Source organism: Tauraco erythrolophus, chromosome 6 (genome assembly GCF_009769465.1).
Source record: "Tauraco erythrolophus isolate bTauEry1 chromosome 6, bTauEry1.pri, whole genome shotgun sequence".
NCBI lineage: Eukaryota > Metazoa > Chordata > Aves > Musophagiformes > Musophagidae > Tauraco > Tauraco erythrolophus.
Genome location: NC_141470.1, coordinates 5813585 through 5833119, shown reverse-complemented (window position 1 = coordinate 5833119; position 19535 = coordinate 5813585). Strand labels below are relative to the sequence as shown.

The following is a 19535-nucleotide window of genomic DNA, read 5'->3' as shown; positions in this document are numbered from 1 at the left end:
CAGCAGCACAGCGGCAGGGAAGGAGCAGGAGACCAGGGAAGGCTGCAGTCACCCCGCCAGTACTCACCAGCCCCCACGTTAGAGGCCTTGTCTGCCCAGAACAGCATCTTTCTCCTTGACAGGCTTTTCCTTGCCCGAATTCTAACCTTTCTTTTTGTTTTTTTTGAGTCCATCTAGACTTTGTCCCCCCCACCATCTCCAGGCAGCAGCTGCCACGTTAAGTGACGTGCTGTGTTGAAACACACATCCCTTCTTTTTCTTCAAAGCTAACTCCAGTTGGTGTTCCTGCCTCACGGGAAGCAGCGCATGGATCAGCCCCCGTTCACTTTCCCACAGCACAAGCCATTTTATTGCCCCGTTTCACATCTCCCTTCAGCCATCTCTTAAGAGACTGACCCTATTTAGACACGTCTGGTGAGGAAGTAGTTCAATATTTTTGATCACTCTCATTGCTCTTTTTTGTGTTTTTTTTTTTCCTTATTATTTTTACTGTATTCTTTTAATACAAGAGGACCAGAACTGTACATTTTATTCAAGCTGTGGGCTCTCGTGGATGTACTCAGTGACATGATGATGTTTCTGGCTTGTTCTCTATTCTTCTCCTAACAACTTTGCATTTTCTCTGCTTTTTTTCCTAATTGAGCTAACATTTTCAGAGAACCCGTCACAATAACACCGAGATTTCATTCCTGAGTGTTAATCACAGTTCAGACATCATTACTCTGTGTGTATATACAAGAAGGGGCATTTTTCTTCATGCAAGTTGTTTTGCATTACTGGTATTGAATTTCATCTGTAATTTGATGATGCAGGCATTCAATGTCAAGAGATCTTTTGCAGCTCTTTCCTGGCAAATTACGTTCTTTGCCCTGGATGATTTAGTATCATCAGCAAACTGTCATCTCTCTATTCAGCTCCTTTTCCAGACCATTTATGAGCATGTTGAACAGTGCGTGTTCCAGTGGCACACCCCTGCTAATCTCCTACCATGGAAACTGGCATTTTCTTGCCACTTTTTGTTTTCTATCCTTTAATTAGATGTTCATCCAAAAGAGAAACTTCATTTTCGTCCCCAGGTTGATCAGCTACTGGGAGAGCCAGAAGAACTATCAGTGTTGTCATCAGAATAGCTGTGTGTTACGAGCTGAGCTGAGACCCCCAATTCAAAGACTAGCTTTCAGCCTCCCTTATTACCCCAGCACAGTCCATCCTTTGGACGGTCCATCCTTTGGGATTTTTCACCACATGCCCCAGCTGGTTCTCTGCTCATTCTGGGTGATTTATGTCTTCCCTCCCACCTCTCCCTGCCTGGAGAGAGGATCGCATCCGTCACTCCCCCATAGCCTGGCCACCGTCAAATTTGCCTCCTCTTCTCTGCATTTGCCAAATTTATCCTATTAAAACGTTTGATGGGCATCCTCCTTATCCCACATTTTTCTCTACTCTCAATGATGATAAAATTCAATAAAAAGAAAAAAAAAAAAGAAAGAAGAAAACAGACTCCCATTCTTGCTGCCCTTGGTGCATCTAGCTAGCACCACATTGTCAGTCCCAGCCCGCAGCTCACAGCTGTGGCAGAGGCTGCCAAAGAGGAAATGCAAGGGAAAAAAAGCTGTTCTCATGATTTTCTTTTCTGAAACAGCCCCAGTGCTGCGTATTACCCTGCCATCTTGAAGCGTGTTTTTCCCTACCCAGGAAACACTCTTTCGCTCTCCGTTAGCACAGAGGGCTAGGGGCACAAATTATCCTGTCTCCTTGCAGAACGCGTTAGCCTGAGCACATCACTCCACTGATGCAGCTTCACAGCCTCCAGTGCTGCTGCCTGGCTGCTCCTAAATCTGCAGCAGGGCTCTCCCTGCTCCCAAGGCCTACGCACCAGTTTTCCTAAAAAGCCACTCCATGATCTGGCAGTGTTTCAGGATCATTAATATATTAGAGCTGCGAGCTGGCAGCTCAGGACCGGTGGAGAACAATGGTTAATTAGCAGGTTACAAATCATCTTTTAAATGGACAGTTGATAGGACTTCAGGGCTTTTAAATTGTCCTTTTATTAACAGAGTTTCCCGGGATGGTATATCAGAAATGACTGTTTGTAATCAAGAGACACAAAAGCTGCTTTCAGGGACTTAAGCTGACGAGTCTGACTGCCCTGCTTGCATGGGAGAGGAACCAAACGTGTGGCAGCAGAAACACTTGCTTTTGCATTGCAGATGGGAGGGCAAGGTAGGCAGAAAGGGTGGCTGAAAAGTCTTTAGCTCCCTTCAGGCAGCGCAATTAGTAGGCAGATCTTTCAAAAGAAGTAGAAAAAAAATATCCTCTCATGTACTAGCTTCAAAAATCCTGCCCAGTGGGGGATCCGAGCGCTGCAAAACCACCTCTAAGCTCTTACAAAAATCTCCTCCCACAGAAGAAACGCCAGTTCTGGTGCTGACACGTGCCTCAAGAAGTGGGTACCAAAAGGTTAATTTAAGACATCTGTTGGCACTTATTTTTAAAATGAGAAGACAATGAAGTAGCCCAGAGACATGGAAGCTTGTCGAAGCTTCTGGTATGGAGAACTGTGAGTACAGAACAATGCTTCCATGGCTGGAGAGTTCCATCAGCATGGTCAGTCTTGCACATTGATGTTAGCTGGGTGTATGTACATTGGGAGGTCAGAGCTGGAGTCAGAAAGCATTTGGGATCCCAGGGCCGTGTCCTGGTGAGGAGCAGGCTCAGCCCCTCCGGCCCCGGACCATTCTAAGCTGAGAAATAGAGAAATCCTTGCATAAATCTCAGGATAAACAAACGCAATCTTCTCTGCCTACTTCAGGTTTTTGTTCCCTCCTCACGTCTCTTCCCCTGCTGTGCAGGAACAGTTAAACTAGGAGACGATAGTGTCATTGTCATATTTCATAATTTTGGGGGCGGAGAGGAGGAAGGAGGAGAAAAACATGTTTTGCTTCCCCATGGCCTGGGTGTGTCATAACAGGCTAACAACAGCAGCTCTGGGGCAGCACGGAGCAAATGCGAAAATCTGCTCCTGCACCAGTGCAAAAGCAAAGCTGACCACGTTTTCTTAACTGCACAGTTCAGACCTGCTCTCTTGGTAGAAGACAACCAGTTTTTTTTTGTCCTCTCTGTTTTCCGCAGTGCCCTTTGAGAAGCAGAAATAGAAGCAGACTAAGGAAAAAGGCAGCCTGGCTTTGAGTGAGGGGTATAAAGGATGGAGAGTTGCCCCGTGTCCCGGGGTCGGAGCGATTTGTGATGTGCACCCAAGAGCCGGTGCCCCGAACGGGCCAGCCCCGGGACGCAGGTCCGTGGCACTGGCCCAGCCACGCAGGAGCTGCGTCTTCTCCCGTGTCTGGCGCGCTGCAGCACAGGCCCTCAGCCAGGCTGGCCCGGCACGTTTCCTGGGCGCAGGCTCGCTCTTCCCTTGGCAGAGGCAGGGCTGAAGTCAAGCTGCGCTGGGCTGCAGACAGGCAGAGGCACACTGCTCCCCCCACAGCTGACACAGCCCTGGCTCAGCGCTCCAGCTGTGCGGATGCTCTGGCTTTCCGGTTCCCGTCTTCAGGGACACAATCAGGCATTGTAAAGGCTCCAAACGGAATCATTTTTTGCATGAGCTTACGTGAGAAATATGCAGACTCAGATGAAACAGTCAGCACACCCATGCAGCTCCCTGCCTCAGTTTCCCCGTCAGTTACGGGCTTTTCCGAGGCAATCAGTGCTCCTCTCCTGTCTCTCCTCCCACACAAGGTTTCCCCCAGGGATGGAGGGGCTCCAGCTCTCCTGCAGCAGCTGGCTCCTTTCTACTCTTTCCAAAATGGTGAGTTTCTTTTACAGCTGCTGTAAAGGCTGAACATTCGTCTCCACCTTGCTGCCCAGCCAGCCTCCTCAAATAAGGAATGTTTCCAGGTTTCTGCTGTTTTGATCCCTCTGTAAAGGCAAGGTCTCCGTTTGGGCTGCAGAGACTCATCAGGTCCCTCACTGCGAGGTTCTTCAAATGGGGCTGCACGAGCAGTTGACTTTGAGCCCAAAGGGACCATTTTTAGTTACGTAAGTTTTCGCAGCACCCTTTTGAAATAAATACCCAGTAGTATCATCTTTCACCATATCCTGGCCCGTTTTGCAACAGGCCAGGATATGGTGAGGGGTGGTTTTCTGGGCACAGATCTCTGCATTTTTTCCCAAATCTTTGCTGAAAAATCCTAGGACAAGATAACTAACATCTTCCTCGTTATTTCCAATGATCTGTTTACACAAGCTTCCATCTATACTGGAGCTACACCTGCTTCACACCAGTCAGACCAGTGAAGCTGTTGTGCGCTGAGTGCCATGTCCATGAGCACTGGCTAAATGGCCACACTTCCCACCTGCCTCAGATTTAGCACATGTGGACAATCCCCAAAAAGACTGCCCGCAGCTCACTCCCTGCACAATCCCACCGAGCACACGGGAACAGGCTGCAGCGGGGATGAGTTGCCTTCGGAGGCTGGGCAGAGCTGGCAGGTATTGAGACTGGTATCCCGAGTTTCCCGCATCCAGCCCCATAATGCTGGGCTAAACCTGGGGCTGGCAAATGGCTGGAATAAAAGTTGTGTTTCCAGCCTGGGCTGGACGCTTTCTCGAACGGCTGACCTGGCAGTTTGTACTGTGACTTTCCTCTTTGTGTTTCAGTTGTGCTTGGCAATGCAAAATGGCAGCAGGATAATCTCGGCCCCACGCACTCCCCGGCCCTGCAACAATCCAGCAGGGAGAGGAATTTGGGGATGCCTCTGCTCCTCTGGGCACAAGGGGGGCCGCCGGGCTGCAGCACGCCGGGGCCTCTCCGCTCGCTCGTGGCAGCCCTGGGCTGCCATGTACGGTATCAAAACGGGGGGAGGCAGACGTGATAAATGCTGTGCCACTTGGCAGCCTCCATGCTGCCAGTCACGTGCTGCCACAGCGTCCGAGTGGAAGTGGGAGCCGCTTGCGGAGGCGTGCGGCCACCCCAGGGCAGAGCCCCGGGCAACACCGACCCACTGCCCCAAGGGGCTCAGCAGCGTGGGGGCAGGCTGGTACTCTACCCTCAGCTGCCCGACACATGCCCTCCCGGCAGCACCCTGGCAATACTATCGAATGAGGGCAGAAAGCCTTTCTTACAACACGTTTATGCTCTGCAGACTGTTTTGCTGGGACCCACTGTGATCCCACCCTGGCCTCTGACATGGCTGTGTCTGTATTATTGGCCCCAGGCAGAGAATTGTGCCGTGCCTCGTGTCTAGTGGCTGTAGCTCATTAAGACAAAGGGGCTAATTTTCACTCCCTGCCAGGCAGGAGGGTATCAACACTAGAGCAGCGCTTGCCAGTCTGGTGGCAGCATAGTTAAACCCGGTGGAAGCAGGGATGGACCCCAGTAGAAAGGCCCCGTGTTTGACAGGGACAAAAATCACTCCCAACCTTACGATGTTGGCTTTTCCCTGGATCTTAGCTGAGCTCTCAGCTCTCGTACAGCTGAATTGTAAGCTGGGTCTTTGGCCCAAATCTGAAAAGGTTCCTGAAACTCGGTCTGCTTTGGAAAAAAACGGGACCAAACAGGACATCTCTCTGCCTCTAGCTTGGAAGGAGGAGGGACTGTGGAAGTACATCCCTTTTTCTTGCTTTTCTCATACATCTCTTGCTTTCTGACTTCTAGTTTTCCACATCGGTTTGATTCAAAGCCCCAGAAATCAATCTCTCCTCTTTTGCTGACCTTTTCTGGGCAGTTCTTACATGTCCCAGTGGGCACAGGGTCAGGCACTGACTCCACTGCCAGAAGTCCTTGCTTAATCCTTGAAATAATTCCTGTGTCTGTGCCCTTGCAGGGAGAGGAGAGGAGAACAGCAGAGAAGAGGAGATCAGACAGTGACAGAGGCCCAGAAAGCGAGCACAGCCGGAAGGTGAGTAGGGCTCCATGTCCCTTTGGGGGGACCCTTGCCTTGGAAGAGGAAACCAGTAGGGTGTCCCTCCCTGTCAGAGCTGCCTCAGTCCTAAAGGAAGCAGCAATGTGCTCTGGTGTGGTCCCTGCTGTTCGTCCTTCTCGTCATCCAAAGCTTTGCTCAGCAGCTACCACACCTCAAGCAAAGCAGCACTGGGAAGAGGTGACAGGGGACCTGCCCTTCACACCTTGTTGTCACTGCTTAAGTCCCTGCCACGGCAGCAGGGATGTTACGCAGGGTAACGTGCTCACCCATGTGGCAGCACAGCCCTAGCTGGTTCCTCTCCCAAAAACATTTGCTTGTGGATTGAAAGGCTCAGGCCATATTAGTTACAGCTCCTCACTTCAGCAGAAGCTGAGTAGGATGGAGGTAAATTAAAGCACAGGCCTTCCCACTGACTGCTTAATGCAAACTCTGGAGGACATGCTGGCTCCCCCGAGCCTGCAGATGCTCTTAATTAATGGAGTACAAATTGAATAGCCCCACCTCAGTGTGATTCATTAGAAGGACACAGATGGGCTCTTCAACGTTAATTCCAGCTGAGCACCCCCCAGAGCAGAAAAGGGCAGCACGAGAGCCTTGTGGTCCAGCTAACCACAGCTATGCTGCAGCTAAGGTGAGGCTCTGGTCAGGTATCCCCTCCTCTTGCTCTGCAGGTCCCGCAGCCACCTCTGCATCTACCCAGGAGAGGGCATGGGCACAAGCTTCAGTCTTTCCTCTGCTTTTGGCTTCCCCTTTGCTAAGGGTCAAGGTAACAGCACAGGATGCTTCCCTTATCCTTCATCTCTGGAGGTGGGACCCTGATCTCACTAGCTGGGTGCTGCTCAGCTCTTGCATGCTTCTCCTCTATGGCTGCATCAGGAGCCATCGTGGCAGGACCTGCTGTGCCTTCCATGGAACTGCTGTGGGGAGCATCTCCAGGCCTGTGCCCCAACCCAGGGACCAGTGCTTGCCCTTGCTTTGCCCTAGTGTGCCTTGCCTTGCTGCTGGCCTCATCTCTTCCTTCTTGGGGGTGCAGTCTCAGGTCCTGCCAGCCAGCAAACAGAGAAGCAATTCCTGCCACCCCATCCCCAGCCCACGCAGGTGGGTCTCCTTGGTAACAGGGCTTTCAGTCACTCCTTCCCTGCTGCTCTGCTTTTAACAGCAGTTATTTCCCATTTGTGGAAGGGGTGGTGGTGGCTGGTGTGGAAGGGCACGTGTATGGAGGGATGTGTTATCTGCTGGTAATTAGCACCACAGGACTCAGCTCTGCACTAAGCTCTTCCCTGTGCAGTGTTGCTTGACAACACACTGTGGCCAGCTGGCTCCTGGTTGCACCAAGTCCCATAACCTGACAGCTGCGTTACCCACCTCTCCCTCTTCATGTGCTCCATCAGCTCTGAACTGTATTTTCATGAAGCTCTAGATTTTCCAGCAGTGGCAGCCTTTAACTGGTCTATCACCAGGAGCAGTGATGAGGCAAGAGGCTGAAGGGATGGAAGAGGAGAGCCCCTTCGCTCCAAGGATGCTGCTCTTGGCACTTGCAGTACCGTGTGCCCTAAGCACAGCCCTGTGATGTGAGCTCCTCTGGGTGCCTGGTGGTCGCAGGGGGCTGTCTGCCTTCTCAGCCCTGCCAGTGTGAAGGATTTCGTAGCCATAACTTGGATTTAAGTGTCCCAAAGTTTTCAGATGGGGCTTAGCCTGGTGCGCCTTCTATGAGAGCTCAACCTTTCAAACCCTACTGGGAGATGTTGCAAGCACTCCGGGAACTAACTATGCCATAAGTAAACCTTAGCTAAGCGTTTTCCAGGAAAAATAGAGAACATTTGGGTTTAAAACCTTCAGGTGAGCAGGAATACAGCAGGTGAAAGCCACTGCCTAATTTGTGCCTGCAGTTAAAGTGACTGCAAGCACAAATGGGGTGAATTTGCACAAATGTGGCTGTTTGCACCCGGAATTACAGGGATGTGCTTTGAAAGTTTGTAATCAGGTACTGAATACCTGGAATGAAAAACTACATCTTACGGCTGCTTCTCACATCAGGAGGTTAGATGTTGCTGCAGGATCTGAAGAAACGTTGCAGCTCAGGTTAGGGAAACAGCAGTGAAGCCCCATCTCGTTAAGGCAAGAGGAATGTATGTAGATGGCAAAATCCAGGGGTTTAGGTGGAAGTAGTTTTAATCCTTTGAAATGTGATACTGTTCATGTACTCTGGATGGAGTGGAAAAACTTTTCAGAAATATGTTGCCATAAATTATCGTTATCATTGTGGAATATCCCTGGAAGGGAATGGTTGCTTGTTCTGTCGTGCCTATGGATTTACAGTGTGGCTCCAAGTAAGCCATGTAACTTCTTCCTGCCTCAGTTTCCCTTTCTATAAAGTCAATGAGTATATTTAGGCTATGGGAAAAGCAGAGCCCTTCTGTGTGTACATCACTTTAGAGAGAGAAGCTGACCTTGCTCTAAGTTGTTTTCAGATGTTACCGAGCGTTTCTGGGGGTGACGGTACAAAGTGCACTCAATGCAGCCGTTTCAGACGTTTTTATTAACAAGAAGCTCTTTTGCCTTCACTAGGATGGTGGGAAGTCACTGCAGAAGAGCCCTGGAGACCTGAGTTTCCCCATGACTGGACGGGAACGCTCGGAATATATACGCTGGAAGAGGGAGCGTGATCAGATCGACCTGGAACGACTGGCACGTCACAAGAATGCGAAGGGCGAGTGGCGACGGGCTTGGGATGTGGAGAAGTCAGAGCACATGTAGGTCCTCCACAGCCCTAGGCTGGTTTGTCTGCAGCAGGCCATCTAAAGCCAGTCATGAAATCTTGTGCAGATATTTCTTGCTGGTCAAATCCCATGCTGTCATGTGCCTCTCCCTAACCAAATCCATACTGCTGTCTCTTTCTCCTCCTGACCATGTCTATCAGTGAGACCAGATACCAGAATGATTCTCGTATTCTCTTTCTAATGTGAGGTCTCCTACCCTGATAGGAGATACCGTGTGCTGACAAACATTGTCTGCCTTTGGTCTCACCAGGACTTGGACTGTGGGAGGGAGAGGAGCGTGAATCACTGCTCAGTCTACTCCTAGAGGGTCCTCTCCATCTCCACGTGGACAAATCCAATGGCAGGAGGGTGCAGGTGCTCTTCTGGAAACAGGGATGGACAAACTCACATTGCTAGTCCACAGGTTTTCTCACAGCCCAGGCCAACATGCCTAAATCCTCCTCACCTCATAAACTGAGCCCATGCAGGCACCGCAGTGTGAGGGGATCACTTCAAAGGGCCTCCTGTATGATCTGGGGGAAATGCTGGGGACAGAAAGGTGGGAGAGCTCTTAACGGGGTCTGATACTTCCCTGCTTTAGACAATGTCCCTCTAACTGTGCTTGTTCAGCTGGGTCACACCAGCTAGAAAGCTTTGGAGATTGACCTGCTGCAGTGTAAGGTTTTGATGGGGTGTGGAGTTACAGGATATTACACAGACTTGCTGATAAAAGAGTTTGGACAGGGCAGATGGATGGGACAACCTTTTCACTGAGGAATGGGACCAAATACATAGATTTTCAGTCACTGGCACCCTGATAGTTAGAGGTGAATTGACTTAAGTGGGTGCTGTGTGTTGCCAAGACAGCTCTGAGCCCTACTGTTCTCCCGTGTATCTCCTGTTTTTAACAGAAAAGCCATAGTACAAAACAAGCAGGATTAGAAACCAACCAAAACAGTCTGATCCTCAGGTCTGATCTGAGATGACCAGTCCTGAAGCTGCTTCAAATTGTGTTTAGAAGCTTGGGAAGCTGCATTTGAGCACAGTAACAGCTACACTACAGGCGTCTATAGGCTTTGTAGATGTTCACAGAATTAAATATGTACATATGAGTACTGGTGCAAAGGTTTTAGAGGTCCTCCTTTGGGGTAGAATTGCCTCACAGCCTTATTTCTCTTAGTTAGTGCATGCAGTTTCAGCTCCTGCTGATAAACCTGCACATATCTGCCAGTGGGCAGGTGCAGAAGGGCCGAAGGCTGGAGCCTGCGTCGTCTGGAGGTCTCCTGCCCATGCTTTTGAACGCTGGAGGAGAATGGTCAGGTCTGACAATGCCTGTTTTTAACCTGCAGGTTTGAAGAGGACTTTGTTAAGGATGGGGAGCCAGCCTTGGATAATCCCAGCAATAAGAAAGGTTGGCAAGGGACACCTAGACTCTGTCCTGACGCTAGTGAATGCTGATCGTGCGCATCCCAGTGCCACAGCAGCTGTCGTGGCTGTCAGTTGTGAAACTGTGCTTTCCTGGGCAAACGTCTCTGAGCGCAGTGTCGGGGTCTCAGCCCTCTCTGCTTTGCAGAACGCTCAGGGGATGGGATTTCAGCGTCTGGGTGCTAGTGCTTTTTACCTTCCCAGGGAGAGCAGTGGCTTCTGTAACCTTGTACGACACAATACGGAGGCTCAGCACTGCCTCCTTTCCCAAACACTGGTTTGAGAGGCAATCCTATTCCAGAGCACATCATCTCTGATCCCCGTGGCACATGCTGGCTTCTTTACTAGCATAAGTCCATTATAACTCCTGTTTCTCAGGAGATGGACTGGCAGAACAAAGCTTTCCCTTGCGACACCCTATTTGAATGTCAGGCTTTCTGCTGCGAGTCCGTTACAGAACCTCGCTCACTTTTGCGCATGCTTTGCTTTGTCCTTCCAGGGGGAAGAAACGCAAGGAAATTCCAGCACAGGTCCTTTCCTCCCGATGGGAGAGGTGAGTAAGCCACACGACTCCGTTACGTCACCCCACTAAATGTCAGCACCTTGATATGCCCTCATGGAGAGAGTTCTCTCCAGGCATTCCTGCAGGTTCGCAGTGCCTTTTGGGGACATGCCACGGGGCTGCTCTTGTAGCTGCACGGTGCGGTCTGTGCTGGCAGAACAAGAGCAGACTATATCCAAGGAGTGATGTTTAAAGTTATAACTGGAATTTGGAATAAAAAAATGCAGAAGGAAACACCTGTAAATTCTTGATATGTATTTGTTGCTTTAAAAAATACACATGCAGTATGCATACAGCTTTAGAGGCTTCCCCCTCCAGAGGTACAAGGATGTTGGCCCCCTCAGGTCCATTAACTGGTTCTGGCTGCTCTTGCATGGTGTTTCCAACCTGTCTTCTAGGTGGAGGACAGCACGGAGTGAACGTGAGCGATCCTGGTTCGAAATCAGTGCCTGCTGTGAGCAGCCGAGCCAAAGGAAAGGACAGACTGACCGGCAGAGCCAGAAGGTAAGGAGCCTGGCAGCAGTGCCACAAACTGCTGGTTGAGATACGCATGTCCAGGTCTCATTCCTAGCCTGGTTGTGAAGAGGGACAGACAAAAAGAGATGTTGCTCCCCAACGGCGTCTTTTCAGATGAGTTCTTGTTGACTGGAACTGTGTCTGGCAGGACTTCACTTGTGGGGGTGCATCATCACTGTGCTGACCCGCTGCATCGGCTCCCTGCAGAGCAGCCACGGGGGGTCAGAGTTACTCTGTGACCAGATTTGGGTAGCAGTGGCACATGCCCGGGAAGCTTTTGCACAGGTCTTATCTGACTTCCAGGCACTGCTGATATGGAGGAGCAGTCTCCAAAGATAGTTCCCAACTGAACTGAAGTAATTAGGATTGATGCTGTGGTACAGGTGTCTTTTCTTAAACAACTGTTCTTAAAGATGCAAGGAGAGAAGTGGCCTGCTCCTGCCAGCTGTGGGCAGCACACAGCAACGTAGTCATTTGCACAGAAGTAATTTTGGAATATCAGCAAAACTAAGTGCATTTTACAGGTTCGCCGACATCCTCCCGGGGGCCCCCCTCCCCTGCTGCTCTCCATAATTAAATTTCAGTGCAGTCTCCAGTTTCCTGGAGCCACACTGACGGTTTAATAACAGTAATCGTCTTCACAGCACTGCCGTGCCCTTTAGCGGGCAACAGAAGGATGAAGAGTTGATTACATACCCCCAGCCTCTTCATTTCTCCAGAACACAAACCCCTTCCAGTAGCTTTTACTGTTAGTGTTCTTCATCCACCCAGCTCAGTTATCACCGTGCAGTTAAACAGATGCATGACCAGAGACATGCTTCGCAGGGGTACTCACGGAATCGATTAGTCAGAAGTCACAGAATCACAGAAAATCAGCTGCTGCTTGCTAGAACTTGGCTGAAATAAGCGTGTTAGGCAGGGTCTGTGTGTGCAGGATTCTGCCGTGTCTGATATGCAGACCCTGCCACTGGATTAAGCCTGAAGACTTTTTTTAATGTTGCTTTTTTTTCCGGTGGCTGTGCTTTGAGGAGATGCACCTGGGCAGCCGTAACTCTCAGCTAGTTATGCTGTGGACGGGGAATCTACTTACAACGTAAAGATGGGTTATCTTCTGTCTTCCTAAGCCCTGTTAGTTAATCACACTTTTTAAAATTAAATTTGATTCTGATAAATTGATGAAGAATAGGCTCAACAACATGTAAGTAATCGAGTTAGCCTTGTTTGTAAGTTACCTTCCACCCCATTCCATTCTTCAGCTCCATCCTCAATAAAACACACTTGGGAGAGAAAAGCTGATGAGCTGAGCTTGTGCTTGCCCTTCCCCAGCAGCTGACCACAGCACTGGGGAATTACAGCAGTTCCCAGAAGACGTGCAGGATGGGCATGCCCATAGATTTGCTTTATGTTGTTATTTCTGTGAATACCTTAGAAGGCTTCAGGCTGCAGGGTGAACGTTGCTGTGCAGAGCTATGGCAGATGTGGTGAATACACATGGTGCTACCCACCCCCCCTCCAAAATGCCAGCCTGTCTCCCAAACCAAACTCCCAGACCTCAGTAACCACCTCAGGAGTAAGCATGGTTCTGCTTCTGAGGTCTGCCACTGAAATTTGGTTATCTGTGACAGGGAGCTGACCAGAGAGAGAGGAGAAATAAAGTTTTAAAAGTGATGGGCCACAGGGCAGAGAGGGAAGAATTAAAAACCAGGGGCAGGGAGCTGGACAGAGAGAGATAAGGATAAGATTTGAAAAGGATCAGGTTACAAGGCAGTGAGGGAAGAACTAAAAACAGGGGACAGGGAGGTGGACAGAGAAGGAAATTTATGCATAGGAATTACTTGAACAGCTGCACTGAAGGAGAGACAGGAAAAAATATATCCACCTGATCCTCTGTGTAAGAAGTTAAGCACAGGTAGCTGTTGGGCAGACACTACTACTCCCACGCTGGTGAAAAGATTTTTGACAGCCACAAATGACCTGACTTTAGGTCATCATCCTTTCTAAAAGATAGCACTTCTTACGGAATACAGCTTTCCTCAAATCACACACCAGTTTTGGGCTAAACTGGATTCAGGAGGAAGGCTGATGCAGCATTGCTGTCCCTATTTCCCTCTGAAGTTACCTGGATCAGTTACTATCGGTTGTCTAGGTCTCCTCCAAGCTAATCAGAGAACACTGTTTCCCAAGACACCTTTCCTGATCCATCCATTCCTTTAAACTACACATCTAGTGCCATCCCCTCTGCTTTGAGAAGGGTTCATGGGACAGCTTACTGCTGCAGAGCAGATTGTGTCTCACTGCAGGAGAGATGCTCAGTGCTCCCAAGGGCTGGCAGAAATGGCACACAACAAGCAGCGCACGGCTTCTGCCAGGGAACATGAGTTATACCCACTGCAACGATAATTTTCTTCCGTCCTATCTCCTTCCTTCTGGAATCTCTGCTTTCCCTGCGTTTCAGGGCCTGGGAAGGTGCAGAGGAGGTTTCCCTGGGAGCTTCATGTGGTGGTACGTCTAGGTTTATTCTGGTCACATCTTCAGCTGTTGGCCATGCCCACTGTGTCTCACCACGAGAGCTGGGATGTGTCTTGGGGCCCGTCGGGGAGGACCAGGTGTATCAGGTGTGGGATCGGCGACTGAGCTCATCTGGATGTGGCCCACCCCTGTCCTTCCTCCCAGAAAGTAAAACATAAGGAAAGACTTTGGGAGATAATGATGACGTTAGAAGGACCTGATCATAGAATCATAGAATGGTTAGGGCTGGAAGGGACCTTCAAAGGTCATCTAGTCCAACCCCCCTGCAACAAACAGGGATATCTCCAACTAGATCAGGTTGCTCAGGGCCTCGTCCAACCTGGCCTTGAACGTCTCCAGGGATGGAGCATCCACCACCTCTCTGGGCAACCTGTTCCAGTGTTCTACAACTCTCATAGTAAAAAATTTTTTCCTAATATCCAACCTGAATCTACCTCCCTCTATTTTAAAACCATTACCCCTTGTCCTATCACAACAGACCCTCCTGAACAGCCTCTCCCCATCTTTCCTGTAGGCCCCCTTGAGGTACTGGAAGACCGCTATAAGGTCACCCCGGAGCCTCCTCTTCTCCAGGCTGAACAGCCCCAACTCTTTCAGCCTGTCCTCATAGGAAAGGTGCTCCAGCCCTCTTATCATCTTCGTGGCCTCCTCTGGACCCTCTCCAACTGGTCCATGTCCTCCTTATGTTGGGGGCTGATGACATGATAAACCTCGTGCTTTCCAGTATTTAAAGATTAATCCGAATGCAGTCATTCTTTGCTGCTCTGTGGACATTTTAGCTGTGCCATTTAGAGGCATATGACTGGTTAATTGTGTGCTGGGTGGTAGACTCTAAAGACCAGTATTGATTTCGAGCAGCTTTTTGGAATGGAGGACAAGTTTGTTGCTTCCCTTTTATAGGCAGCGTGGGTGGATGGATCACACTCTGATCTACTCCCTTCACGCCACAGCCCACAGGTCAAACGTGCTCAGGTCCTGCCTCGGGCTCCATCTCTGCCCTGGTCAGACCCAGGGCAAGGGAGGAAAGCCTGCCCACTCCTCCATCTCCATCTCTTCTCCTCCTCAGCGAAGGCTGAGGGCATGCTTATGCCCCAAAGCGTGCTTGTGACAGGCAGATGCTGACTGGTTTCCAGAAATCATAACAGGGTCTTGAGGCATTTCTTTTTCTTTCTGTGCTGAGCTCTGAGCCATGCCCAGAAGGAATGCCTTGGCTAGCTGTCCTATGGCAGAAATTCCAAGAAATATTGTTGGGCTGGGATTTCATGTTTTCTACAGTCTCAGAGCCTCTGCCTGACCAGCTTGGAGCGCTGTTTGACGGCATCTCACTGAGCTGCCCCTCATTAGTGGCCCTGGGAGTCTCTTCCTGCAGTGGTCTCTGCCTCTTCTGCTGCAGAGCTTGGATAGGTCACTGAAGGCAGCGGCCAGGACAGCGTCAGACTGAGTTGGGCAGTCCTTGGGTGTCAGCACTGCTACCTGCTCTAATTCATATCCATTTAAAGGCTTTAAGGCCCCAAAATGGTTGGTGCTGGAATCCTGTTCAGATGCCTAAATTCTCTGGCTGATGAAATTGTAAAATCTTAAATACTGTTGTCTCCACAGAGACATTCTTTATTCTTGGTCTTTTTCTTTTTTCTCATTTCATCTCACAGTGAACCAATACATCATACTCTTCCCTGTACATCCTCCGTTAGAAATGGGTTAGAAGGTGTCTCAATTTTTCTTTTTGACTTTTTTTTCCATTCTTGTTTGCTGTTCTTCAGTATTTCATATTTATCAGCTTCCCTTATATCAGGATGGAAACTCATGGTTTGTTTAAAACTACAAAGAAGTATCTTAAACACTACTGATGTGAGTAGCTGCAACATGGAGTCATGCCGTGAAGTCCTCACCTTCACCTGTGGACCCAGGAAAACCAGGAGAAATGAGGAAGCCAAATGCTTGTCTACTGCAGCATGGACGCCTCCCTCAGCACCATCCAACCACTCCATCCTGCCAGAATCACTTTAGAATAGCTCTCCTTCTGCCTGTCCATCTCACCTCATGAACTTTTGTTTTTCTTATCTCCTCTTCATTGCATCGTCTGTGTCCTCTATTGATCTAGAAGGGATCCTGTGACTCTCTGGTCATGTAATCTTGTCTCCGAAGCTGGAAGAGCATCCTTCACTCCACTGCTTCTCTTTGGGAAGAGCCATTCCTGAAGCTCTTCCTCTCAGTTCAAACAGCTCAGGGAGCCTTTGGGATGCTGAATATTCCTTACCTTCGCTTTTATCTGCCCTTTATCACTTAGAGACTCCTCTCCTGTTTAAGTCCAAGCAACCCAACGACAGTGGTATGACTCATTTGGAGCATCTGGTGGTGACTTCCAGCAGCACCTTACCCCATAAAGAATTAGAAGCCAAGTTCCCCTATGAGCATCTATCATGGATGGCACTAGCCGTGCTAGGGAATGCACTGAGTATTTCCATCACCTGTTCATGATTAATAACACACTCCGGTGTGTTAGCGGTAACGATGGGGAGGAGGAACAAGTCAGGCAGAGATGCTGAATATGTCAAAATTGCTGCCTAGTAAGTTTTGTCTATCTTTAGACCTGTGGGGGTGGTCTGTTCTGGGCTGGCTCTGCAGGAGCCATGCAGTGGTAGAGCAGGGAGAGGCAGAAACCTGCAGTTGGCAAGTCATTCCTCTGTTTAGATATCCCGTGTAGGGAAAGCAGCCATCGATCCCACCAGCATCAATGCTGAGTGCAGAGGGGAATTGATCACCAGGGCAGCCTGTGCTGAAATTTAACATGATTGACTGTATACGATGGGCTTTACCCATACAGCCTGGCTTCCAGAGCGTTTTCAGGGCACTACTGAAAATACAACCCCAGTGGTGGGGGCTGCTTCCAAGAAAAGGGGCTCTTGTGTGGTTTGAGCTGGCGCAGCCAGTGGCAGGGACCTACCTTATGGTCAGGAGAAGACCTCACTGGCTGTGTTTTGGGTGCTGGATCTGCCTCTATAGGTGTGCTCCACACTGCCTGGTCCTCTGGCTTGTTAAGGACCCAGAAGCCATCTCTACACTCTGAGAGCCCTTGAGGTGCTTGCAAATGCCATTCATTCCTGCCCGAGGGGTTTCCTGGCTCAAAAGGCAGCGTGAGCAGCTTAATGTTACTGTGTGGTGGAGTCTGTGATGGTAATTCCCACACAATTTCCACAAGGGCACATGGGGTCACTGTAACACATTTGCCTCTGGAAATGCCTGACTCTGCAGTCACCTCGGTGTGCGTTTTGCTTTTTTGTATCTTGGCCCAAATTTGCCAAGTGAAGAGGCCAGTAAGCCCAGTAGAGTCTGTCTAGAGAAGAATTAGATCTCACACACCTTTGCACATGTTGTGTTTTAGGAGCACGAGGCAGGGAGCAATACGTGTATGTGATATGTATGTGTATATACACATATTTTTGTGTGTGATATAACTCACCAGGCACACGTAGAAGGTGGGGGTTACTGAGACCCCTCCCTGCCCAGCAGCACTGCATGGGCACCTTCAGATGTACTTTCACCCTAGGAAATTCAAACAAGCAAAGGAAAGCAGTTCGTTGTGCAGCCTTTAACTAAGCTGTGGCCTCTGTGACACAGGATGTTGTAGCTGCTGCAAATTTATTGTGGGGTCAAAACGGGCTTGCACAAATCCTTGGAAGAGATTGTCTGCTAAGGATGACTCAACGCAGAGATACCATCTCAGGCTCAGGATATCCTAGAGCTGCACATTTCTGGAAGCTGGGCTGGGTACTGGCGAGGTGTTAAACACATTTGCCCTCTTTTCAAACCCTACCCTAAGCATCTGCTAGTGATGCTGAGAGGGGGAGAGAGCCTGGGCTAGTGGGACCTTCAGTTGGATCCTTATGGCCAGCTTTGCAGTCTGCTTGCCCGTGTCTCTGATCTCCCAAGCTCCTCCAAAACAATTTTATCCTTCGCTGTCTGCCTGTACGTCTGCCGCTGCGGAGATCTGGGACACTTGGGCACTGCCAGGCGAGAAGGACCAGACTGTGGCAGACATCAGCGTAAGCAAACCGTGTATCTTATTAGTCTAATGACAACCGTCTGTTCTGGCAATTGGATTTTATGTTTTCATTACATTTAGAATTATAACAACCGGGTCATTAAGATTTAGTGGTCTCAGATAAGTGCCTCTGGATGGGCTGAGTGCTTGGCAGGTGCCAAAGGGAACTGGACCAGCTATGTCTGCCACCTTTATCTCTTGTTGCCTGGTCAAGAGGCTCAGACAAAGAACGAATGGCCCTGGTAGAAATTCCTGCCCAGGCATCAGGCAGGGAAGAGTGCCTTTGAAGGCCTAAATTCTGGTATTTTTTTCTTGACAGATGGGATGCAAAAGAAGGCGAGGACATGTCTTTTCTGAAGGATGATCTTGACGGCCAGGTGAGTTCATCAGTTAAGGCTGGCGGCTCAGTTTTCTCAAAACATGCACTGTCAGGAAAGCTGGAGGCTCCCAGCCAGGGCAGAGCTGGGAGAACCCCGTGGTGGGGTAAACGTACCCCCTGTTAGCACTCTCCAGGTGGTGTGATGTGAGAGCAACTTCACTTCTTGCATCGACCCTCTGTCAGCACAACCACCCCACTATTCAGGTTCCTGAACACTTCTCTTCTCCACCTACATCCTTTTACTTCCTTTAATGGCCTCCACGAATTTTTCCTTAAGTTTTGGGAACCATCATAGACAAGCAATACCATATACTGATATTTTAATAAGCTGAACTAAGTATCTACCTCTTTTCTCAGAGGAGCCTTGGTGTGGACAAGCGGAAGAGCAGAGGTGAGGAGGGGGTGGAAGAGAATTGCACAGCTGAGCTGGAGGAGAAGGTGAAACAGCCAAGCCTCCAAGATCATGGGGCCTCCTCATCACAAAGGCTACGAAGTGGAAAGGTCCAGTCTGTCCACAATGGCCAGAAGGAGGAGCGGAGAGGAGTGAAAGGCTTCAGCACGGAGGTGTCTGTGACCAGCACAGGTGACTCGGAGCCAGGGCCCAAGCCGAGTAAGGAAGGTGTTGGAGAAGATGCCAATGGGAAGCCTGGCACTGCTGACATCTCTCAGGAGAAGGAGAGCACTAACAGCACTACTTCACAGAGCAGCCTTCCAAGCACTGTGCAAGCCACCAGGCATGGCAGTGAGGAGACCTCGTCATTGCCAATGGAAGCGAATTTAGATGGAGCTGGCTTAGAGAAAAACACAGCTTCAGAACAGGAGCCCACTGAGGGCTCTGCAAACGGCCACGGAGGAAAGCTTGACACAGCAGCAGGAGACAGACTGGATGCAAGTCAAGGACAGCTGGTGAGACAAAGAGGGGAGGAAGTGACCCAAGACACTGCCCTTCAGAGGCAAACACTTGCACTGAAAGGAGGTGAAGCTGCTGAAGGCACTGAACACAGGGGAGAGCCTTTGCCCCCAAGGAAAGCCAACTCTGACAAGACTGTTGAGACTGAGCAGGACACAGCAAAATCACAGTCCAGGGAAGGGGACCAGCCTGAGGATTACAAAGACAGTGGGGACCCTCTCAACTAGCGAAGACTGCACCGGCTTGCCTGAGACAGAAGGTGAGTTCCTGACCCCGCTCCCCGTGGCGTGTTTGTTATCCTGTTAATGCTCTCAGCCACAGAAAGGGTCCACAACTCCATTGTCCGTGGCCATAACGGCATCATGCCAGATAACTATCCAGAAGTGTTCATTGTGACATGGTTCCCTCAGGTAGTCTGAATCTGTGCATCACAAAGACCTGCCCTGGAGTGGATGGGGAAACAATGGAAAGTCAGATGGGAAAATTTGA

The 19535-nt window shown here is 49.8% G+C and overlaps 1 protein-coding gene across 1 annotated transcript in view; it reads left to right on the top strand.

The window, feature by feature from the left end:
* Positions 1 to 19273, top strand: part of CCDC9B (coiled-coil domain containing 9B) — a 39897-nt gene extending 20624 nt beyond the window's left edge. The window contains exons 7-13 of the mRNA XM_086613985.1: positions 5826 to 5900; positions 8493 to 8677; positions 10033 to 10094; positions 10608 to 10661; positions 11069 to 11174; positions 18077 to 18134; positions 18494 to 19273. Coding sequence (XP_086470111.1) covers positions 5826 to 5900; positions 8493 to 8677; positions 10033 to 10094; positions 10608 to 10661; positions 11069 to 11174; positions 18077 to 18134; positions 18494 to 19273 — 1320 coding nt within the window. The remainder of the gene's footprint in view (positions 1 to 5825; positions 5901 to 8492; positions 8678 to 10032; positions 10095 to 10607; positions 10662 to 11068; positions 11175 to 18076; positions 18135 to 18493) is intronic.
* The last annotated feature ends 262 nt before the right edge of the window (positions 19274 to 19535 follow it).